Source organism: Mytilus trossulus, chromosome 12 (assembly GCF_036588685.1).
Source record: "Mytilus trossulus isolate FHL-02 chromosome 12, PNRI_Mtr1.1.1.hap1, whole genome shotgun sequence".
In the NCBI taxonomy this organism is placed as follows: Eukaryota; Metazoa; Mollusca; class Bivalvia; order Mytilida; family Mytilidae; genus Mytilus; species Mytilus trossulus.
Genome location: NC_086384.1, coordinates 54,566,083 through 54,589,042, shown reverse-complemented (window position 1 = coordinate 54,589,042; position 22,960 = coordinate 54,566,083). Strand labels below are relative to the sequence as shown.

Genomic DNA, 22,960 nt, shown 5'->3' with positions numbered 1-22,960 from the left:
TTTTAATGTTATGTTTCACATGGCCATACTAGAGGGAAGTTTGGCATGCCACAAAACCAGGTTCAACCCACCTTTTTTCCCTTTAAAAATGTCCTGTACCAAGTCAGGAATATGGCCATTGTTATTAAAGTTCGTATCTGTGTGTGTTACATTTTAATGTTGTGTTTCCGTTGTGTCGTTTGATTTCTCTTATTTTGAGTGTAAATTCACATCACCATAAGCCGTATCACGGTACTCATCTATTACAAATTCAGGTATTTGGTTTTGATGTTATATTTGTTATTCTCATAGGATTGTGTCTAATGCTAAGTCAGTTTCTATGTGTGTTACATTTTAATGTTATGTCATTGTACCTTACATTTAATGCGTTTCCCTTAGTTTAAGTTTGCTGCCCCTATTCAGTTTTTTGTCCATGGATTTGTGAGTTTTAAACAGCGGTATACTACTGTTGCCTTTATGTAACACATCATAAAACGACAACCAATGAACTACAGGTTTCTGATGACTTGAATCAAGCACATAAACACAGAATGTGTCGGGGTGTTAGCGGGATCCCAACCCTCCCCTAATCTTGGAAAGTTGTTTAACACTACAAAATAAGAACGAATGACAATTTATGTAAAAAAAAAGTCAGGATAAACTAATAAAAAAGGCAGGACTAAATATAGTGAAAAATAAAATTGTCAGGATGGCAGGACAACTATGACTACTAAAACAAAGCAGAAATTTTTTTTCAACCCCTCCCCCAACAAATCAAATGGTAGCTCCCTAAACCTACGTTTGTAATTGCTTAATCAGTGGATCTGGGATCTGGGGATTGGAACCCTCCTTTTTGGACGATTCATGCATCGGATTTGGGACATATGGTTGGACCCCACTTTATATAAGCTTTAGATTTCAAATATTTTGGCCACGAGCATCACTTAGGAAGACAGATAAGAAGTTAGCAATATCCTTTAACTCTACTTTCCGCTTTATAGATGATGTTCTTTCACTAAATAATTCAAAATTTGGTGACTATGTGGAACGCATCTATCCCATTGTACTAGAGATAAAGGATACTACAGATACAGTTAAGTCGGCTTCATTTCTTGACTTACATCTAAAAATTGACTATGAGGGTCGATTGAAAACAAAACTTTACTACAAAAGAGATAATTCCAGCTTTCCAATTGTGAACTTTCCATTTCTAAGTAGCAACATTCTAGCAGCACCATCATACGGGGTATATATCTCCCAATTGAAACGATATTCCCGTGCTTACATTTCTTATCATGAATTTCTTGATAGAGGATTGCTGCTCACAAGGAAGCTATTAAACCAAGAATTCCAAATGGTGAACTTGAAATCATCCCTTCGTATATTTTACGGCCGCCATCACGAGTTGGTTGACCGTTATGGAATAACCGTTTCACAAAAATATCGGATATGTTCCTTACGTCTTAACTACAATCCCCTTTCCTTTCATGAATGTGACATACCGAATTAGACTATTTACCGGATTTGTTATCACATAAGCAACACGACGGGTGCTACATGTGGAGCAGTATCTGCTTACCTTTCCGGAGCTCCTGGGATCAACCCTAGTTTTCGCTGGGGTTCGTGTTGTTTATTCTTTAGTTTTCTATGTTGTGTCATGTGTACTATTATTTGTCTGTTTGTCTTTTTCATTTTAAGCTATGGCGTTGTCAGTTTGTTTTAGATTTATGAGTTTGACTGTCCCTTTGGTATCTTTCGTCCCTCTTTTAGGAGAGATGTATTGTCGAAATGCTCATCAGGTGCCGACAAATTGCTACCGTGTATTTTATTACAACACTGGGTTGATGCCTCTACTGGTGGACTGCATGTCCCCGAGGGTATCACCAGTCCAGTAGCCAGTACTTTGGCACGTGCATGAAAATACGGATTTGTTGTGTTATTTTAAAAAAATTGTTGTTACAAAATGTTAGAAATCATTATAAATTAAGGGATGCATCTCTATCATGCAAAACTCTGTATCCTTTCAAGAATTTGGCTATACTTTCTGGGCCTTTTGAATTATAGATCTTCTAGATTTGGATTTCAAATATTTTGGCCACGAGCATCACTGAAGAGACATGTTTTGTCGAAATGCGTATCTGGTGCAGGAAAATTGGTACCGTTAATGTTATTATTCTTGGTTAAAGTACTGTGTATCATAAAAAGGGCTTTCATAACTAATAGAACAGTGATCTGAGACATTTGAATTCGATTTTATGTAATGAACATTTAAATGACATGCAGTTTGCACGTTTAGTTAAATAAGATGTATAGATGTGAAATAAAAATAATGTGAATTCACTGTACATTACACACGTTACATAAATCTAATTGTAAAAATGTGTTACAGGAACAATTATGCTGGAGATTCGGGGATGCGGACCACATCTTTAAATAAACTCAGCATAGATACCAACACCAGGATAAAATATCTTAAGTAAAAGAAAACCAAAAACAGTGAAAACAATAAATAAATTTATCAACAAAATACAACCTTTATCATGTAAAGGCAAAATTAGAAATGGAGCATCCTATGACTTCAATGTTTATCCGTATTTAAGAAGGCATATGAACCAGTGACAACTCTACAACAGATTTATCTATCGGACCACCAGCAGTGATGGTGATACATGGCTGTGTACAATAGAAAATTTACAGATCTAACCTTGATGGGTTGATGTTTAGACGAGGTGCATACTCAGAAAGTGCACAGCCATGTATCATCATCACTGCTGGTGATTCGTTGGACAAATCTGTTGTAGAGTTGTCACTAGTGCAGACGTACTTATAAATATAATTTTTTCTGTGACTGTATCTTACATTAATTTTTAGGATCCTTTACTATAGATAATTAAGCTGTTCTGTAAATATAATATCTTCATGCCTTATATATTATGTACTGTAGAACGAAACTAGATTAAAACTGACGTGGAAAGGTAACACCCGGCCATCGAAAGCTTCATATTATGAAGTCCAGGTGATCATGTGGTCTAGTGCGCCGGTTACAGTGCTGGCGATTTGGTGTCACGATATTTCAGTAGCATGGGTTCGAATCCCGGCGAGGGAAGAACAAAAAATTACGAAAGCATTGTTGGATTGATGTTGAGACAAGTTGTGTATGTATTACATTTCGAGTTTAAAAAAAGACAATTTTACTATAAAATCAATATCCGCATGAAATAGAATAATGCTTATTCTGATGAATTATAGTATTAGAAATGGTAAAAAAAGCCGAAGTTTATATAGTTGGTAACATAATCCATATTGTAATGTATTTAAATTGATCATGATCATGTGATCTGATGTTTACGGATCACTTGTGATTTTTTAAATTTAAAATGGCGACAAAAAAGAATAACATTGTTGTTTATTTTTCTAAAGTCATTGATTCATAATAAAATCGAAATGAACCAAACCAAAACACCAGAAAACCACAGACAGTAAGTGTATCTTTAAATATATTTTTGATATTTCATGTTTTTGTCAAATTATGTATGAGAAGATATAAGATAAAAGAATCGTTATTTAATATGCAACTATAATTATCATGTCAAGTTGTTCTATACAGCATTTTTGGAATACCCTCAGAAACAGAGTATTAAGAAAGTCATATGAATAAGGTTTTTCTGAGAAAAGAATGAACATATGCATATCAACAGTTATCAATTTTTGCCGATATTTTATGAGAGAAATATGACTCGCTTCCATTGTCACAAAATCATTGATGTGAATAAACTTGTTTATTGCTATTAATATATCTAAAAAAAAATACTCTAGATAATTTCTTTATAGCATTTGTTATCAACCTGATGAATTATATTGTAGATACATTTAATATTTTAAAAATCAATCTAAATGAACCAGTAGATTTCTTTTGACTTTTGTTTCCAATATAAATAACATAAACCTATAAATAACATAAACCTATCATTTGTGTACGGTATCACCGATAGACACGAGTGGGTATACTTTAAATGTTGAAACGAGCAAACGTAAGATTTAAACTTTAAAAATTTTATTTATAGAAATTTGATTTAAAATTACAGTTATGAATTCTTAATAATGTTTTACTTTGTAGTATCGTTCAAGAATGCGGTTTCAAAACAAACATTTTGCGTATTCAATTTTAAACCTGTTGCCTTTTGTTAGCTATTATTTGTGTCAATTGTGTTCTCCTATTTATTTGTATTGTAGTCCTGTAATGTAGTGTTGTAATTTTAATGTTATAAATCACATTGCCATAAAATAGGGATGTTTGGCATGCCACAAAACCAGGTTCAACCCACCATTTTTGTTTCTTTGAAAAATGTCACGTACCAAGTCAGGACTATGGTCATTGTTATATTATAGTTCGTTTCTATGTGTATTACATGTTAACGTTGTGTTTCTTTTGTGTAATTTGTTTCCTCTTAAATTTGAGTGTGAATTCACATTATTATAAGACGTGTCACGGTACTTTTCTGTCCTAAATTCATGTATTTAGTTTTGATGTTATATTTGCTATGCGCATCGGATTTTGTCTAATGCTGAGTTCAGTTCTGTGTGTGTTACATTTAAATGTTGTGTCGTCATTGTCTTGTATATAATGCGTTTCCCTCGGTTTTGGTTTATGACCGGATTTGTATTTGTCTATCAATTTACGCGTTTTGAACATCGGTATACTACTGTTGCCTTTATTTGTTATTTATTTGTTTGATAAGTTATTCGGTTGATAGGAGTTTACCTAGTTAGAGGAAATACTTAATCTTTATGAGTAGATGCACGGTTGATTATTTTATGATGCACCAACACATATCATGCAAATTTTTCTTTTATTGTTTTGCTAGTATATACTCTATGGCACTTTAACATTTGATTCTGATTTTTTTTATGATTATATACCATTAATAATCAGTTATAATGAATTTATTCTACTTTCCGTCAGAGAAAGTTCTATTTAAGTTATAGTTCTTATTTGTTTTTAATCATACACATGTTCAGTGTATCATCAAAAAATATAAATATATTAAAGGACGAACTTAAAACATTACACCTCAGCTGTTCCGATGGTGATACAAATATCATTGGAATTATTTGATTTTATACATCTCTGTGATGTCTGCGGAAGCAAATATACACAAATTCAGAAAAATAATTAGGTATTGGGAAAAGAATAACAAAACATTAAGTAATGTTAATGTTCTATTGCAGACTGATGTTGGCAACTATGAACAAAATTACATTTAAAAAACCTAGATAATTCCAATATTACATGCGTAAACAACCTGATGGTATACTATATCTATACATTTAAAATAGGTAAATGTTAATGAATCTGTGGTTTTCTATTTAAACTTGTTCGTGCTATATATTTTAGGTTTGTGTAATAAGACTAATCAAACAACACAGGAATGTATATCAAAAGGATTGTCTATATATGTATGTTAAAATCAGCGGAATACAATATTCCAAATGTTAAAACTAGTTTAAACACAATGCACGTAATACTCAAAAACATATATAAGAAACTTAAATTATATAACTTATCCTCCCCTATATACCTCTAGCTAATGTAGAAAAACAAACACACAACAATACGCACAGTAAAACTCATTTCAAAAGAAGTCCGAGTCCGATGTCAGACTAGGTAAAAAAAAAAAAAAAGAAACAAAATCAATTACAATGATAAAGAAATTAACAAAAGTCTACTAGCAGCTACTGCAGCTCCATACCTCAATAAAACTGATTGAAAGATTGTGGCTTCTTCATATGAATATCAGGTACAATACCGCCTGCTGGAGGTTGTGTATCATACATAGTCATAGCACTATTGAATCGAGATGCACAAAGATGATTACGGTTTAGAAAAGAAAGTTAAAGAGACCGGGTAAAACTAGCTTTGGGTTAATTAGGCTTATTCTATGGATGTCCAGACAATTTGTTAATAAAAAAAGGGTAAATATCATATTTAAATTAATTGAAATCGTTGACATTTTAAAAGAAGAGTTAAAAATCAAATTGCGACTGTTATTTTATATTCCAATATGAAAACATACTTCATGATGCCGTATTAGCTCTCAATTGGTTTGAAACATTCAGACTTAAACTCAAAAATACTCCAATATTTACTTCATTTCTATTTTGAAATTGAAATTGTTGACATTTTAAAAGAAGAGTTAAAAACAATTTGCGACTGTTATTCTATATTCTAATATGATGCCACTTTAGCTCTCAATTGGGTTGAAATATTCAGAGTTCTGCAAAAATAACTCAAATATCTACTACATTTCTATTTTCAGTGTAAAATATCCATTACATTTCTATTTTCAGTGTAAAATATCCATATTAGGTGTTAATGCAAAGAGAACTGACAAACACATAGTTCATTAAGACTATATCACGCTTCCGGTGCATCGGCAGAGACATGTCTTCTGCTATCAAATTTAAGAATCATCATTGAGTGTATTGAAATCAAAATGACAAGGAGGATGTGTGACTCTCATATTTTGATTGAAAAAGATCTTGCATGTTGATTATTCCTCAAAATAGGAATCAACACGCCTTACTATTACTTGATGATTTAAAGCTTTCACCTATTATATATCCTTTGCAGCAATATTTTGCGGATTTTTATTTAAGAAAGTGATGACTAATAAAAATAACTTAGCATAATGGATGACATATTTAAAGAACGGCATGCAAAGTTAGGATGTATGGTCCTGAAATTGTTTCCCAAAGTTATGCAGATGATTTTAAAAGATTACATCACTCCAAAGGGATTACAAACCGATTTTCGAAAAACGATTTCCGCTTGGTTTTTACAAAAAATGAAATCGTTTTACTGGAAAAGCTTCCAAACATAAATGATTTCACTGTTGAAATCAGTTACAAAATACTTAGATTTGAATTCAATATGCTACATGAACCTAAATGTAAATGGGGTAATGTTCCCCAAGATACAGACGTTGAAATCTCCGATGATATACAACGGCTTATAAATGCAACAAATTCAATAATTAAGATCACCTCTACGGAGGTTACTGAGAATTATTCCGAAAATTTATTGGAAGAAATCAAAAAGATGGTCACAAGAATTGATTCTTTTTTAAATCAAGACGATTTGGGAAGTTTATATAACAGCTTATGTTTATGCGAAATAGATTCCATTTCCATCCTTCAAGATCTGTCACAAGTAAAAGCAATTGAAGGTTAGTGACGGTATTTTATAAGTTAAAATTTTAATGTACACACTTAAGATTGATATAACGGTAACCATTTCAAGGTGATATATCGTACCAATTTACATATTTCCTCTTAACATTATAGAATTTTTAGTACTTGGTTTCAAAGAAATAACATGAGATACGGTGCGTAACAACAACAATAGTATATTTGTTTATGTATGCACGAAGGACTGTCACGTACGTAGACAGCGCTATGATACAATTTGTCATTCACATGTATCTAAAAATAATAAGAAAATTTATAAGAAAAAAAAAGAATTGGACTGATTGTTAATTACACAACTCTTCATAAGAGACCAAATGACGTAGAAAATAACAACTATAGGTTACCGTGCTGTTCAACAATGAACTAGGACCATACTGCATAGTCAGCTACGAAAGGCTCTAAAATTACAATGTAAAACAATTCGAACGAGAATACTAAAGTGTTGTTTTAAATTTTTTGATGAAGTTTAAATGTATGCTAAACTGGTATGTTTTCTGTGAATTAAAAGTCAGATACAAATTAAAAAATTGTAGTATGTTTAATTTTGTTTTGGCAGAATCATTACCGGATACTGAGAGTGATAAGAGAGAAAGGTATTCTAGGGTCTCTATGGCCATCATCGAGACTTTTCCAAATATTCTACGAGGTGTTATTCAATCAATCATTTCTGCAAGCGATGTTTATCAAAGGTGTATCACAGTTCTGAATACCTTCTATGTCGAACAACAGAGAAATCTAGCATTACTTCAGCGTGCTAATTCATACGATTCGTTAGATATAACACTGATATACAGACTGTTAAGACAGTTTTCGCTGATACCATCACCAACACAAGGATGGGGAAGTAAACCAGACGTAATGGATTTTACAATAGGAGACGACGTTGAACGAATAAGATTCTACAGGAATGAACTTGCTCATCGAAGCGACACAAACATTGATAAAACCATGTTTAATGAATATTTCGAACAATTTCGTGATATTGGTAACAGAATGGACCTTTACATCAACAATAACACGAATTATGAACAGCGAATAATTTGGCACAAAACTTGTAGGATGGATGCAGAAATGCAGGCCAAATATGAAAATACAATGAGGAAGATGGAAAACATCAAATGTAAGAATGCATTTAATCATACAGTGATTATCTTATAACTGCCGTAGCTGATATCTATTTACATATATGCTCGTTATGGCCTCTGTAAAGCTTAAAGTCATAAGAAACCTCAAATTAAAATAAAATATTCATATGTTTTTAAACCTCAATGGATAGTTTTCATTATAAGACTTATTTACACATACTTTTTTTCTCGAGAAAATTCTTTAATTTGTTCATATTTAGAACAAGTTTACTTTATTTTCATTGCTGCCTTCCTTCGGTTTTGAGTTGTCGTGCTGATAATATCCAGCTAACCGTTGACATACTTTAGAATGTACAACAATCATGTCGAGAGATTGCGTTATAATAACTAGTACATATTATCAAAGCATATTTGTTTTATTATAGACTCCATAACAACAAGTCTTTTGATTCAAAGTCTATACCTATAGAATTAATAACACAGGCTTTATTATTAAACTTAATTTTGAAAAAGGCATTCAATATGGCAAATGAGAAAGAATAAATCAATGAAAATATTTAATATAATAGTGCCAGTTAAAGGAGGTTAAATGCAAAACCAACATACCTTACCTATATTCGTTACATTTTAATCAAATAGACCTAGTGTAAAATTTGTTTAGATAGTAGTTTTACTCGTTATGATTTTAATTCATATTAATTGAGGTTCTTGTAATCTAAAGATTACAAAATAATTCAACTAGGGCATGCAAATATACTTAACTTATTCCTGAATGCAGGTTTTTAAATCTTTATTTTACATCGTCATAAAAAATCATTTAGTGGTTGTTGATATCAAGCTAATTGACTGTCGAATCTTTGCCGAAGTGTTCCAGATAAAAAAAAAAAACAGTTAACAGAGAGCACGTGATATTTTATGATACTTTGTATCAAAATTAATGAACTATACATAAAACGTGAACTGACATATACAGGTGTGTTATTTGACATTGTAACTATACAAATGACTGTCGTATATAGATATCAGAAGATGTGGTATGAGTACAATTAGAAAACGGTCTATTCAAGTCACAATATGTCAAAGTAAACCATAATATGTCTGTTGATATCTACGAATATTCCGTTACATGTCCGTTCTATCTGGTACTTATAAAAAAGAAGATGTGGTATGAATGCCAATGAGAAAACTACCCACAAAAGACTTTGACCGTTACATGTCCTTTTCATTAGGTACTTGTCCGTTGCATGTTCGTTTGACATCAGTTCTAACAACGGTCTAATCTATCTATATATATATATATATATATACAACTCGTCTAAACATCAACCCAACAATGTTAGATCTGTTGGTTCTTCCCTCGCCGGGATTCGAACCCATATATATATATAAAACGTCTGAATAATAGTCAACGATTTTCCCCACGAGGGCGCTGGATCGTTACAAATAACGATACATGTACACAATAAAATAAATTATATAAACGCCTAAAAAGTGTACATAACAACACCAATAACACAAAAAGGAACTATAAATGTAATTATTTATAAATATTTCGGATAACAGATATCCTTCATCAGTATATATGACCGTTGTCAAATCTGAAATATTGACAAATTTAGACCGTTCAGTGCTGTTTATTTGGAATTCTTACAGACGCAATCTTTCTTGTAACATCATTATTATAGATACCGTTGGAGTTGTGCTAGTTCATATCGCACATTATTTTTTTTTAATTTAAAGCATATATTTGAACTCTCTGATGTAAATAGTCATATAACCTATGTCGTGTTTAACACATTTTTAGAACTGTGCAAGCGTCTTACCTGATGTTCGGTTTGACCTTTTTAATTGTATAAACTTCAAGATTGTAACAGCTTAATCTAAGTAGACTGATAATTGATTCATTCAACATCACAATCATATATACTGATGAAGGATATCTGTTATCCGAAATATTTATAAATAATTACATTTATAGTTCCTTTTTGTGTTATTGGTGTTGTTATGTACACTTTTTAGGCGTTTATATATATACATAAATACGTCTGAGTCAGTGACAATCTTACAACAGATGTATCCATCGGATCGCCATCAATGATGGTGATACATGGCTGTGTACATAATGTATTTTCGCAAATTTACAGATCTAACATTGTTGGGTTGATGTTTAGACGAGTTGTATATATATATATATATGTATATATAAAAAAAAAAGCGAGAAACGAAAAAGTAGTAGGAACCACATCAGCAAACGACAACTACTGAACATAATAAAATTGAGAAAGGAAATGGTGAATATGTCAAAGCGACCATAAAGCAGACAACAGCCGAAGGCAACCAATGGGTCTTCAATGTAGCGAGAATTCCCGCACCCGTAGGTGTCCTTCAGCTGGCCCCTAAAAATATGCATAATAGTACAGTGATAATGGACGTCATACTAAACTCCGAATTATACACAAGAAACTAAAATTTAAAATCATACAAGACTAACAAAGGCCAGAGGCTCCTGACTTGGGACAGGCGCAAAATTGCCATATTTTAGCACAGATGCTGTTAGTCGAATTTGCTTACATCTTAATCAAACTTGTTGTAAGTGTGCTATTGATTTTGTAATTTTGTAATTTTCAAAATGGCTGCCATTTCTACCATAGATAGAGGATAAACATATCTTCTAGTTTAAGTAAGAGATGATATGTTTACCAAATGTAGAATTACATAGTTATTATTTGCATCAATTGAAAATTTCAATATTTTATGACTTTGTGCTATTTTTTCCTTTTACAGTAAGATATGAGAAGAAACCAATAAAGGTGTACTGGGGAGAAAGCTTCGATAAGTGTTTGATGAATCTAAGATCGTTGTTACAAGACGAAAAGTTAGAAGGTAATTTGTCTTTATTTATTCGGAGTGGTTCTGCAAGTTAAACACAATACGTGCGTTAGAAATTCATCATACAATACAAATGGATATATAATTAGTGACAGCGATTATTCGAAACAGATACATTTTTTAACAACAAAATGTGTATCTTTGGTTGTTTTTTTTTTAAACCAAAAATGGTTTATGTCAACCAGTAACACGAACTACAATAATATAACCAATAAAATATCATCATTTATATGATGTTTCATTTTATTCCCTCAAAGTAAGAAAACGGCAAAACTAAATCCATCGAAAATGTACCGTTGTTTATGTAATGGAGGTTTCTTTTGAAATTACTCAGATTGTTTCCAATATCTGAAAACATGTAAAGGCATCAATCTGTACTGTATTGGTATACTTCATACGGCAGGATAATACTTTAATTTATTTGTGTAGGAAGACCAGAAATCCGTGTACAGATCATATTTCAGAAGGAGGAGGATGTCGGGAACAATATTGAAATCCTTAATTCACTTAAAGAAGAAATAAACGAAGGTTTAAGTGGAATCGAGTTTATTGTTGCCACAAAAGGAAGTGTTGTTCTGAATGTAGATATACTGCTAGAGATGTTGGAAACAGATGAAAAATTACAAACGATCCTGATTTTATTTCTAGAAAGGATTTTGGAACGCATTCCTGCTTTTTCTTCCGAAACAATTGATATACTTGTGTTACCTGTAGAAGGTTTGTTAATAATGTTAAATAAATATCTTATCCACGAGTTGCTCAATTGTTTATTATAGATGTTTAAAAACAACCAAAGCGGTTCCAAGTCAAACTAAATTTTCTATAAAAAATAAATAACGTGAAGTAGCGGACCTTGTATTCTTCTGTTTCAATCGTACAAATATGACTAAGTATCTATGGAAGCGCATATGGTACACCCCTTGTAAAGTTATGTTGTTGCTAATAAGTAGGAATTATAAGTTATGTTGTGTGTTATTAACTGGAATTTGATAATAATATGGATTCAACTTGTCGGAATGATGAAGAAATAATTGCATAACAATGTCGACTTGCTTATATACATGTAATGAAATACTAATTAGAAGTTGACATCATAAATTCAACTTGTAACTTAATTAAGCCGACTTGTTTATTTGAAGATGAGGTACGACCACATGACTGCTTTCGAAAAAAACATAGGTCTTTTTTTTAAACCAAATTGCATATTTCGTTTGTTTTAAGTGCTTCGGTTATTTGGTATAAAATAGGGGAACAGCAGTCAAATATCAGACAAAAGTATTAAAACATCACAATATTTCGGAGGTAAGGAGAATATACCCTGTCATTTATTTTTATTTTCCTTAGTTCTTAAATGGAATCAGTACTATACTTAATGTGTGCAGAATTCCACTGACCCCTCTGTCTCGCCTGAGATTGCTATTGACTCTAAAAAGTTAATTTTTTTCAGTAACATACAAGATTTAACATTTTTTTCTGTAGATGCTTTATCTTGATCTAAAAGATTAACTCATATACAAGTATACATGGTTTATAACATAGATGGAGATTTACTTTATCAGGACAAAACAGTTTTATCAACTGCAAAACAAAACTCTCAGATTAGTACTTCGTGTCTGCTGGTTGTTGAGATATACAAGTTCCTGGCCATATGCACTCTGTGTATCATTTTTATTTGTATCCATCTGTTAAGTTAATCCTTTTTCAATTGATCTTTATAGTTCAATCTAATGTTGTTATGTTACACCACTATCCTAGGTTAGGGGAGGGTTAGGACTCCGCTTACGTGTTAAACTCCGCTAAATTATATATGTATGTGCCTGCCCACTGTCATGAGCTTATTTTTCAGTGGTTGTCGTTTGTTGATGTGTTACATATTTGTTTTTCGTTCACTTTTTGTTCATTAATAAGTTCGTTAGTTTTCTCGTTTGAAATGTTTATCTGATTGGCAATTATACCACGTCTTCTTTCTTTATGCTTATATAAAACTAAGAAGATGTGGTATGATAGCAAATAAGACATATCTTCAAAACATACCAAATCACTGAGAGGTAAATAGCTATATGTCACTATATGGTCTTTAACAACGAGAAAACAAACCTACTGCATAGTAAGCTATGAAAGATCCCGAAATGATAAATGTGGGGAAAAAATGAGAAACATCACAATCTAAAAGGCGAGGACGCCGACACCTTTATTATTGACGACTGCATGTATTAACTTTGTCTCACTTCCGCGACAATAATATCGCAGGCTCGACACAAATCAAATGACTCATACTTTATTGTCAACAGATGGAACACTTATAATCATCTCACACTCAATTATAGGAACACAACGGATAATATATATTCCAATTGTCGAAACCATAATTCATTCCGCTTTTCTGCGAGGACGACCTACACTTTTCAAGATCTTTGCCGGAGTTTGATGAATTTGTATTGACCAGTAATACCGATATATATCTAGATATACCTGATGTTTTATTGATTTTGTTGTGCTGTGACACGGCGGTCCCAGGTTTGGTTTATGGTTGAGCGCTCACAGACATGTTTAACTCCGCCACATTTTTCATATGCCTGTCACAAATCAAGAGCATGTAGTTCAAAAATTGCCGTTGGTTCATATTCACTTTTTGTAAATTGTTTTGTTATAAATAAGGCCGATACATTTTCGTTTGAATTGTTTCATATTTCCATGTGGAGGTATTTTGTAGCCGTCTATTACATTTGTTCAAGGTCGTACGACTGCCTATGATTGCTTACATCCTCTGTATGTAATCTCTGGTAGCTAGTTGTTTCTTTGGCAATTACGCCACATCTCACAAGTTTATTGAATAGTGGCGTTGGCGTCGTCGTCATATAGATTGTTAGGTTTCCCGCCTGTTTAGTTTTACATGTCATTTCGAATGCTTTCATAACCTTACTATGAGGTCAAGGTTTTTCCGATCTTGATGTTTATTTAAGCTAGCGGCTTAAATCAACAATCTCACACAACAGAAAGTTCCGTTGAATCCTTCACGAATTTATCAATATATAATGATTCCATTTAAGAACTAAGGAAAATAGACGACCTGACTTAATTAGGGGGGTATATCCCCGTTATGTTCGAAATATAGTTATGTTTTACTACTTTTTACTGATATTTGATTGTCGAACCTATTTTCATACAAAAGAACTCACACAACCGAATCGTATAATATTTCGTTAATTGTAACTGACAAACAATTGTAATGACACATGATTTGGGATTCACATTTCTTTCCATATAGATTTACATATATATTTATCTGTTGTCACTTTCCAATGAAGAATACGTTGCCTTTTAAACAATGTATATGTATTTGGTTCCTTTGTTAAATCGTTTGTTATTACAAAGGATCTTTAGAACAAATCAACTGAATTTAGTTAATCAAAAATAACTATACACATGTTGGTTTTAAAATAGTCAAAAGATATCATATACAAAGTCCTTAATAACAAATATGAGAGGGGTTTTAAGAACCTTAAAATTGATTGATTGGTAATTGTTTTACACTGCATCAAAACAAAAAAGGCTAAATTGCAGTGATATTACTATTAAATTCTGTATATCTAATCGGCACATTTAAACACTATGTTGATCTACAGAAGAATATATAGGAAAGTGCACATGAAATTCATCTCAATTACTGCTGGCTTGTTATCAACAAAATATTTTATAATCAGGGAATTCATATCAATACACATGTATTAAAGAATAGTAATAAATCATTTCAATTTGCATACTAGTAAATCTATTCACACGTCTTTCTCTATGAATATAATTCCATTTTTAAAACATGTGGAGCAGGATCTGCTGACCCTTCCGGAGCACCTGAGATCACCCCTAGTTTTTAGTGGGGTTCGTGTTGTTTATTCTTTGGTTTTCTATGTTGTGTCCTGTGTACTATTGTTTGTATGTTTGTCTTTTTCATTTTTAGCCATGGCGTTGTCAGTTTGTTTTAGATTTGTGAGATTGACTGTCCCTTTGGGTTATCTTTTGTCCCTCTTTTAAAGTATTTAAGTCGGGAAATAGTTTAAACATTTGATTGACAGCATGGGAAAGATTTTTTTCATTATTTAACCTTACAGAAAACAAGCAATGGAATAAACCAAAAACCATGGAAGAAGACGTTTATGTAGAATTTGATATTAAGTCCCAGTTATTTGAATCTGATGATAAAATGATAGAGGAATGGAATAAACCAAAAACAATGGGAGAACAAGTGTATCTAGAATTTGACATTGAGGCTCACTTATTTGAGACCGATGAATCAATGGTAGAGCAATTTAGAAAAATATCTGATGTCATCATCAAGCATTCAAACGAAGGCGCAACAAATCAGAACATAGCTTTAACCATCCTACCTATTGATCTAGGTAAATATTATTTTATAAACTTTTATTATGCTATTTACATGTAAATCGAATTGATATAAATATTTTGAATATTCAAACATTACATTTTGAAATTATTACCATTTAGAAAGTGATAAAAGTGTACATAATAAGGCATTTAGAATTAATCACATATATACTGACATTGCTCAGACTACACAGTATCTTGCCATTTAATTGTTTTACTCTTAGTAACCTTGCCTAATTTGAGCATTTGTCAAGCATAAACAATGAAATGCAAATGAAATAATATTAAAACGAGTACCTTGTTCAGATCAATCAGTTGGTCGATCACTATAAAATAATGTTTCATTCATCGAAGCGTGAAAATAAGTATTTCTTGTGTTAAATTTATCACAAGGTAATGCACAACAAAAATTGTCTATGACTCGAAAGAGGTGATGGAGATACCATTCAGACAATGCACAAAAATAAAATAAAATTCAAACAACAGTCAACAAAACGTACAAGAAAGAAAACTAAAGTTAAAGCAACATTATCCCAACTAAAACTGAAGATGATGAATATTTATAGGACATATTTGGTTATAATTGATGCAATACCATCAATGTAACTAAACAACACTCGAGAGTTCAAATTGGTGTTTTTGTGGTAACTTGCAATTGAAACTTTCTATGTATCATTTTTACTAGGCGTGTTTTAGCGAAATGTGAATTCATCATGCGTGTTGTTTGTCTGATATTTAACAGGGGAAAACATATGTAGGGGAGACCGTCTTTCATGAAACACTTCACTTACGGGATCTTTAAGGAGTTGTATTAAAATAATACAAATAAGATTGATTAATGCATTGTCGCTTGTTTAATATCAACTGGCATTTATCCCATGTTTATTCAGGATGAAAATATATAGACAATGAAAACAATAAGTATGTTATGAATAGGCCGACACCTGGCATGAAGAACGGAAATTTTAGAAAATGAGCGTTTATTGGAATTGCGAAGAAATATAGCCTTGCAAACATGACATTGTCAAGTTTCTGAAAGAGTTCATGCAAGTTGAGGTTTTATTTGTGAACAGAACTTGAAACTATTTATATGCGAAAATTGAATATTGCATTAAAATTTCTACACGCACACAACCAAACTATCTCCAACGTAAGAAAGGTTGCTACTGTCGGCCGTTCGGCAGAAGTCCCTGTGATGAGATTGATATATCCAAGTTACCCTTTGATTTCGATTATCACCAGTGATATTGTATTTTATCCACAATTAAACAATGCGAATTTGAGATCGTATGCAATCTCGTAGGGTGAACCAACCCTTCCCCCTACGACGGTTAAATGTATACCGATCTATCTGGCGTGTTAAGTAAGAGAGCTCATTTACAAAACTTGCTTCCTATCAGTTATTTGCAAAACCGATCAAGAGGCCTCTTTAAGTCACTCTTTTAACAAACTTTGATGGTGTTTTTCATTCAATTTGACGAGCTTTCTCAGTGTATGAAACTGCAAACATGCAAATACTACAATGGAAATCAACTCAAAGAAATCGATACTATCAACTTTTTGCTGGTTCTTTGATTTGTTCTAAAGTAAACTCCACTTCAATCTAACCAACTATTTGTTAAAGCAATCAAATAAATTGTTCTATATATATTTTAGAAAATGTAACAACAAAAGAACAATCATCAACCCATGCTGAAACACTGGAGGGTAAGTAAGATAGGCGGCAAAAATGTAGGTCCGTAACATGCCTGCAGCACACAAAGAAAACATTAAGATTAAATAACAGAGCAGTGTTGCAATCAGATGTACATTTTGTGTTTCACATGAGATCAAAAATTAACATCACTTTAGGAAAAAAACTCTTTTGATATTATGGTACAGAAATGGTTTAAATTATGAAAAATAGCCACCGCTAGGCTAACACTGGAAGCATTTTTACAATTACAGTTTAAAAAATAATATACATTTTATCTATCAAATTAGACTGAACTCAAGGAAATTGGATACACATATATTGTGGTAATGTCTACGGACAAGACAATTTCAATTAAAAAAAACCCAATTTGTTAGAATTAACTGGAACTATATTTATGTTGAAAATAATGAGTAACACTTCGGTGTTGACATGCATATCAATAATGTGGTCATTTTAATAAATTTCCTGATTACCAAACTTTGAAATTTTCGAAAAACTAAGGATTTTCTTATTCAAGGCATAGATTACCTTAGCCGTATTCAGCACAACTTTTTGGAATATTGGATTCTCAATGCTCTTCAACTTTGTACTTGTTTGGTTTTATTAACATTTTGATATGAGCGTCACTGATGAGTTTTATGTAGACGAAACGCGCGTCTGGCGTACTAAATTATAATCCTGTTACCTTTGATAACTATTAATTTGAATAGATAACTTTCATCACTTAGACATAAGATCTAAGTTGAATTTAATACATGTTATGTACAAGTGTCTTGTCCGTAGACACTTCCTCGTCTGCTGGTAATACTGAAATGCACAAGATAACGTCAGAGAGAGAGACAAATATATTTTCCTCATTTGATTTATTTAATCGTTTAAGTTATGCAGCAACTTGAATAAACAATAGTGAAATAAAATATGATATGCTTTTTATGACTGATAAATTGACACTTTTTAAAATCCACTCCTGTTAAGTAAATTTACAAAAACAATTAGAACACTTCAACATGTTGTACTGATGTTTTCATTTCTGAGTCACCCTTTTCAATGGCACTCAGTGACAATATAATATGCTTTATTTATCAGACCTGTTATTAAAATTTGATGAACAAATGAGGAACACTGATCATGGCGCTAAATGGTAATATTTTTTCAAAGTGTATGCAGCCGGCATAATGGTTCGGATTTCTAGTTTTTCTTTCTTAATTTGCTTCAGAAATTATAATTATAAAATTTGATCCATTGATTGATGTTGGTTGCTTAACGTCCAGTGGCAAATATTTCATGCATACTTAGGACAAGAACAAATAAGCAATAAATATAATAGGTAGGTTCTGTAATAAAGGCGTCGGGGAAGTTTAGACTTTAAAATGAGGGTAAATTGGTTAGGGACAGGAATCAATCAATAAATCCATTTATCCAATATCTCTTGTGTTTCTACTTTTATTCATTGTGACACGTTTTGTCAGCGTCTTGTGTTTTTTCTATCCGTTGGTTCTATGATTTCCGAGAAAAATAAACGAAAAAGACAATAAATTCATATGTACCCTTAAATACCCACTAATATGCTGAACAAAATTCATGACAGAAAGGACAGAGGATGCCTATACAATATTATTTTTCTTTCTAAACATGACATTGCTAGCTTGAAATAAATAAGTCCTTCGTCTATATAGATCTGTCCAGTACACGAATATACTCAACACATTTCTCTTTTGTTTTCAATGTCTATCATTAACATACTCCTTGATTAAGGGGAAGATTCGCTTAGGGGGGGGGGGGGGGGGGGGGGGTGCAAGGGAATTTATTAACCGAAAGAGCTGAAAATAAATGACTTCTCATAAAACCAGATGAAAGGAATATTCTGTCAACATAAACTATAGGATAATGTGCAAAAGTGAATAAAAAGCCGCCGAACAATACAATCGAGTAAACTGAAGTAAATCCGAGAAAAAATCCTACTCTACCCCCCCCCCCCCCCACACTGAATCAATCCTACTCTAACCCCCCTCTTTGCCAATTCTACTCTACCCCCTCTCTCCTCTTTGCCAATTGACATTTCATAGTCCACTTAACCAAGAGATAACTTGTTTTTTTAATCTTTTTCAGAAAACACAGCAACCACAGAAGAATCATTCACCCAAGCTCAAACAACCGTCAAATACAACCTTCCTATTTCTCTCACTTTGCGTCAACAGTTAAATATTAAAAAGTCTGAGAATGAAGCTATGCACATCACGAGCTGTATCAAAATAGGCAATACATTAGTGTTTACCGACAGTGAGAATGGCCAACTAATTATTTGTAATTCAGATGGTACTGATAAACATCACATGTCTCTGTCCTATGCACCATGGTATATAACAGATATAAATAGTAATACTGTAGCAGTATCCTGTGATGACAAAACCATACTGATAATAAACATATCTACACGTTCTGTCACCAGTACAATCAAAACCAGTGATGACTGCTGCGGAATATCATATAATGATAATAACATGTACGTTGTTATTGATTGGAGTATAATAGATGTGATGGACCTAACAGGTAAAGTAACACATACTCTACCGTCACCTTCAGACCGTATTCACGACATTACAGTAGACAGAGACAGGTTGATCTGTATAGACTATGCATCAATATACTGCTACTCGTTAGATGGTAAAGTAATGTGGAAGTTTAAAAATGATGAATATCAAGATTTCCGTCGTGTAACAACAGATAATGAGGGGAATGTTTATGTGACAAAATATAACACCAACACTATTGTAGTTGTATCAGATGATGGTAAACATCATAGAGAACTTATAACTGAATCAGATGGTTTGAATCAGCCGTGTGGAATTTATTTTGACAAAAAAGAAAATAGTCTGCTTGTTTGTAATGATTGTGATACTTTTCTTTTTGACGTGAAAAAACGACGAATATAAATAAACATTAATAAATCTGTCAGACAATGAGTTTATCTTGACTCGATTCTGTTTGTACATTCAGTCATTGAAAATAATTTCTATTTATTTTGTTTTCTTCACTTTCAATTTAACTTAGTTGCTTGTATTCTGTATTCAAGTTTAAGACAATATTAACAGCTCTGTAATTATGTGCATGATTTGATACCAGTCTTCATATATTTTAAAACTTCATAACAATTATTTTAGAGAAAGTTTTAATTGAAGTCATATATATGTCCTCAACATTTTTTAAATCGAAACAAATATTCTATACAGATGCGTTGGTTGTAAAAAAAAACGAAACAAATATTCTATACGGATGCGTAGATTGTATATAAAATCGAAACAAATGTTCTATGCGGATGCGTTGGTTGTAAATAATATCGAAACAAATATTCTATACGGGTGTCTTGGTTGTAAATAATATTGAAACACATATTCTATACGGATGCGTTGGTTGTAAATAATATTGAAACAAATATTCTATACGGATGCGTTGGTTGTAAATAAAATCGAAACAAATACTTTATACGGATGCGTTGGTTGTAAATAAAATCGAAACAAATATTATATACGGATGCGTTGGTTGTCAATAAAACCGAAACACATATTCTATACGGATGCGTTGGTTGTAAATAAAATCGAAACACATATTATATACGGATGCGTTGGTTGTTAGTAAAATCGAAACAAATGTTTTATACGGATGCGTTTGTTGTAAATAAGATCGAAACAAATATTCTATACGGATGCGTTTGTTGTAAATAATATCGAAACAAATGTTTTATACGGATGCGTTGGTTGTAAATAATATCGAAACAAATATTCTATACAGATGTCTTGGTTGTAAATAATATAGAAACAAATGTTCTATACGGATGCGTTGGTTGTAAATGATATCGAAACAAATGTGCTATACGGATGCGTTGGTTGTAAATGATATCGAAACAAATGTTCTATACGGATGCGTTGGTTGTAAATAATATCGAAACAAATATTCTATACGGATGCGTTGGTTGTAAATGATATCGAAACAAATATTCTATACGGATGTCTTGGTTTTAAATAATATCGAAACAAATATTCTATACGGATGCGTTGGTTGTAAATAATATCGGAACAAATATTCTATACGGATGCGTTGGTTGTAAATGATATCGGAATAAATATTCTATACGGATGCGTTGGTTGTAAATAATATTGAAACAAATATTCTATACGGATGCGTTGGTTGTAAATAAAATCGAAACAAATACTTTATACGGATGCGTTGGTTGTAAATAAAATCGAAACAAATATTATATACGGATGCGTTGGTTGTCAATAAAACCGAAACACATATTCTATACGGATGCGTTGGTTGTAAATAAAATCGAAACACATATTATATACGGATGCGTTGGTTGTTAGTTAAATCGAAACAAATGTTTTATACGGATGCGTTTGTTGTAAATAAGATCGAAACAAATATTCTATACGGATGCGTTGGTTGTAAATGATATCGAAACAAATGTTTTATACGGATGTCTTGGTTGTAAATAATATCGAAACAAATATTCTATACAGATGTCTTGGTTGTAAATAATATCGAAACAAATGTTCTATACGGATGCGTTGGTTGTAAATGATATCGAAACAAATGTTCTATACGGATGCGTTGGTTGTAAATGATATCGAAACAAATGTTCTATACGGATGCGTTGGTTGTAAATAATATCGAAACAAATATTCTATACGGATGCGTTGGTTGTAAATGATATCGAAACAAATATTCTATACGGATGTCTTGGTTTTAAATAATATCGAAACAAATATTCTATACGGATGCGTTGGTTGTAAATAATATCGGAACAAATATTCTATACGGATGCGTTGGTTGTAAATGATATCGGAACAAATGTTCTATACGGATGCGTTGGTTGTAAATGATATCGAAACAAATGTTCTATACGGATGCGTTGGTTGTAAATAATATCGAAACAAATGTTCTATACGGATGCGTTGGTTGTAAATAGTATCGGAACAAATATTCTATACGGATGCGTTGGTTGTAAATAATATCGGAACAAATATTCTATACGGATGCGTTGGTTGTAAATGATATCGGAACAAATATTCTATACGGATTCGTTGGTTGTAAATGATATCGAAACAAATGTTCTATGCGGATGCGTTGGTTGTAAATAATATCGAAACAAATATTCTATACGGGTGTCTTGGTTGTAAATAATATTGAAACACATATTCTATACGGATGCGTTGGTTGTAAATAATATTGAAACAAATATTCTATACGGATGCGTTGGTTGTAAATAAAATCGAAACAAATACTTTATACGGATGCGTTGGTTGTAAATAAAATCGAAACAAATATTATATACGGATGCGTTGGTTGTCAATAAAACCGAAACACATATTCTATACGGATGCGTTGGTTGTAAATAAAATCGAAACACATATTATATACGGATGCGTTGGTTGTTAGTAAAATCGAAACAAATGTTTTATACGGATGCGTTTGTTGTAAATAAGATCGAAACAAATATTCTATACGGATGCGTTTGTTGTAAATAATATCGAAACAAATGTTTTATACGGATGCGTTGGTTGTAAATAATATCGAAACAAATATTCTATACAGATGTCTTGGTTGTAAATAATATAGAAACAAATGTTCTATACGGATGCGTTGGTTGTAAATGATATCGAAACAAATGTTCTATACG

The 22,960-nt window shown here is 32.1% G+C and overlaps 1 protein-coding gene across 1 annotated transcript; it reads left to right on the top strand.

Annotated features, from left to right (window-relative positions):
* Positions 1-3,360: 3,360 nt before the first annotated feature.
* LOC134692588 (uncharacterized) lies at positions 3,361-17,307 on the top strand. Its single transcript, XM_063553046.1, has 7 exons — positions 3,361-3,458; positions 6,328-7,205; positions 7,784-8,347; positions 11,097-11,195; positions 11,631-11,918; positions 15,311-15,598; positions 17,241-17,307. The coding sequence occupies exons 2-7, from the start codon at positions 6,707-6,709 to the stop codon at positions 17,297-17,299; spliced, it is 1,797 nt and encodes a 598-aa protein (XP_063409116.1). The 5' UTR covers positions 3,361-3,458; positions 6,328-6,706; the 3' UTR covers positions 17,300-17,307.
* Positions 17,308-22,960: the final 5,653 nt, after the last annotated feature.

Coding starts and splice junctions, on each gene's coding strand:
- LOC134692588 (XM_063553046.1), top strand. CDS start 6,707: ATGTATGGTCCTGAAATTGTTTCCCAAAGTTATGCAGATGATTTTAAA. Junction 11,196..11,630: donor ACAAGACGAAAAGTTAGAAG/GTAATTTGTCTT, acceptor TTATTTGTGTAG/GAAGACCAGAAATCCGTGTA. Junction 11,919..15,310: donor ACTTGTGTTACCTGTAGAAG/GTTTGTTAATAA, acceptor TTAACCTTACAG/AAAACAAGCAATGGAATAAA.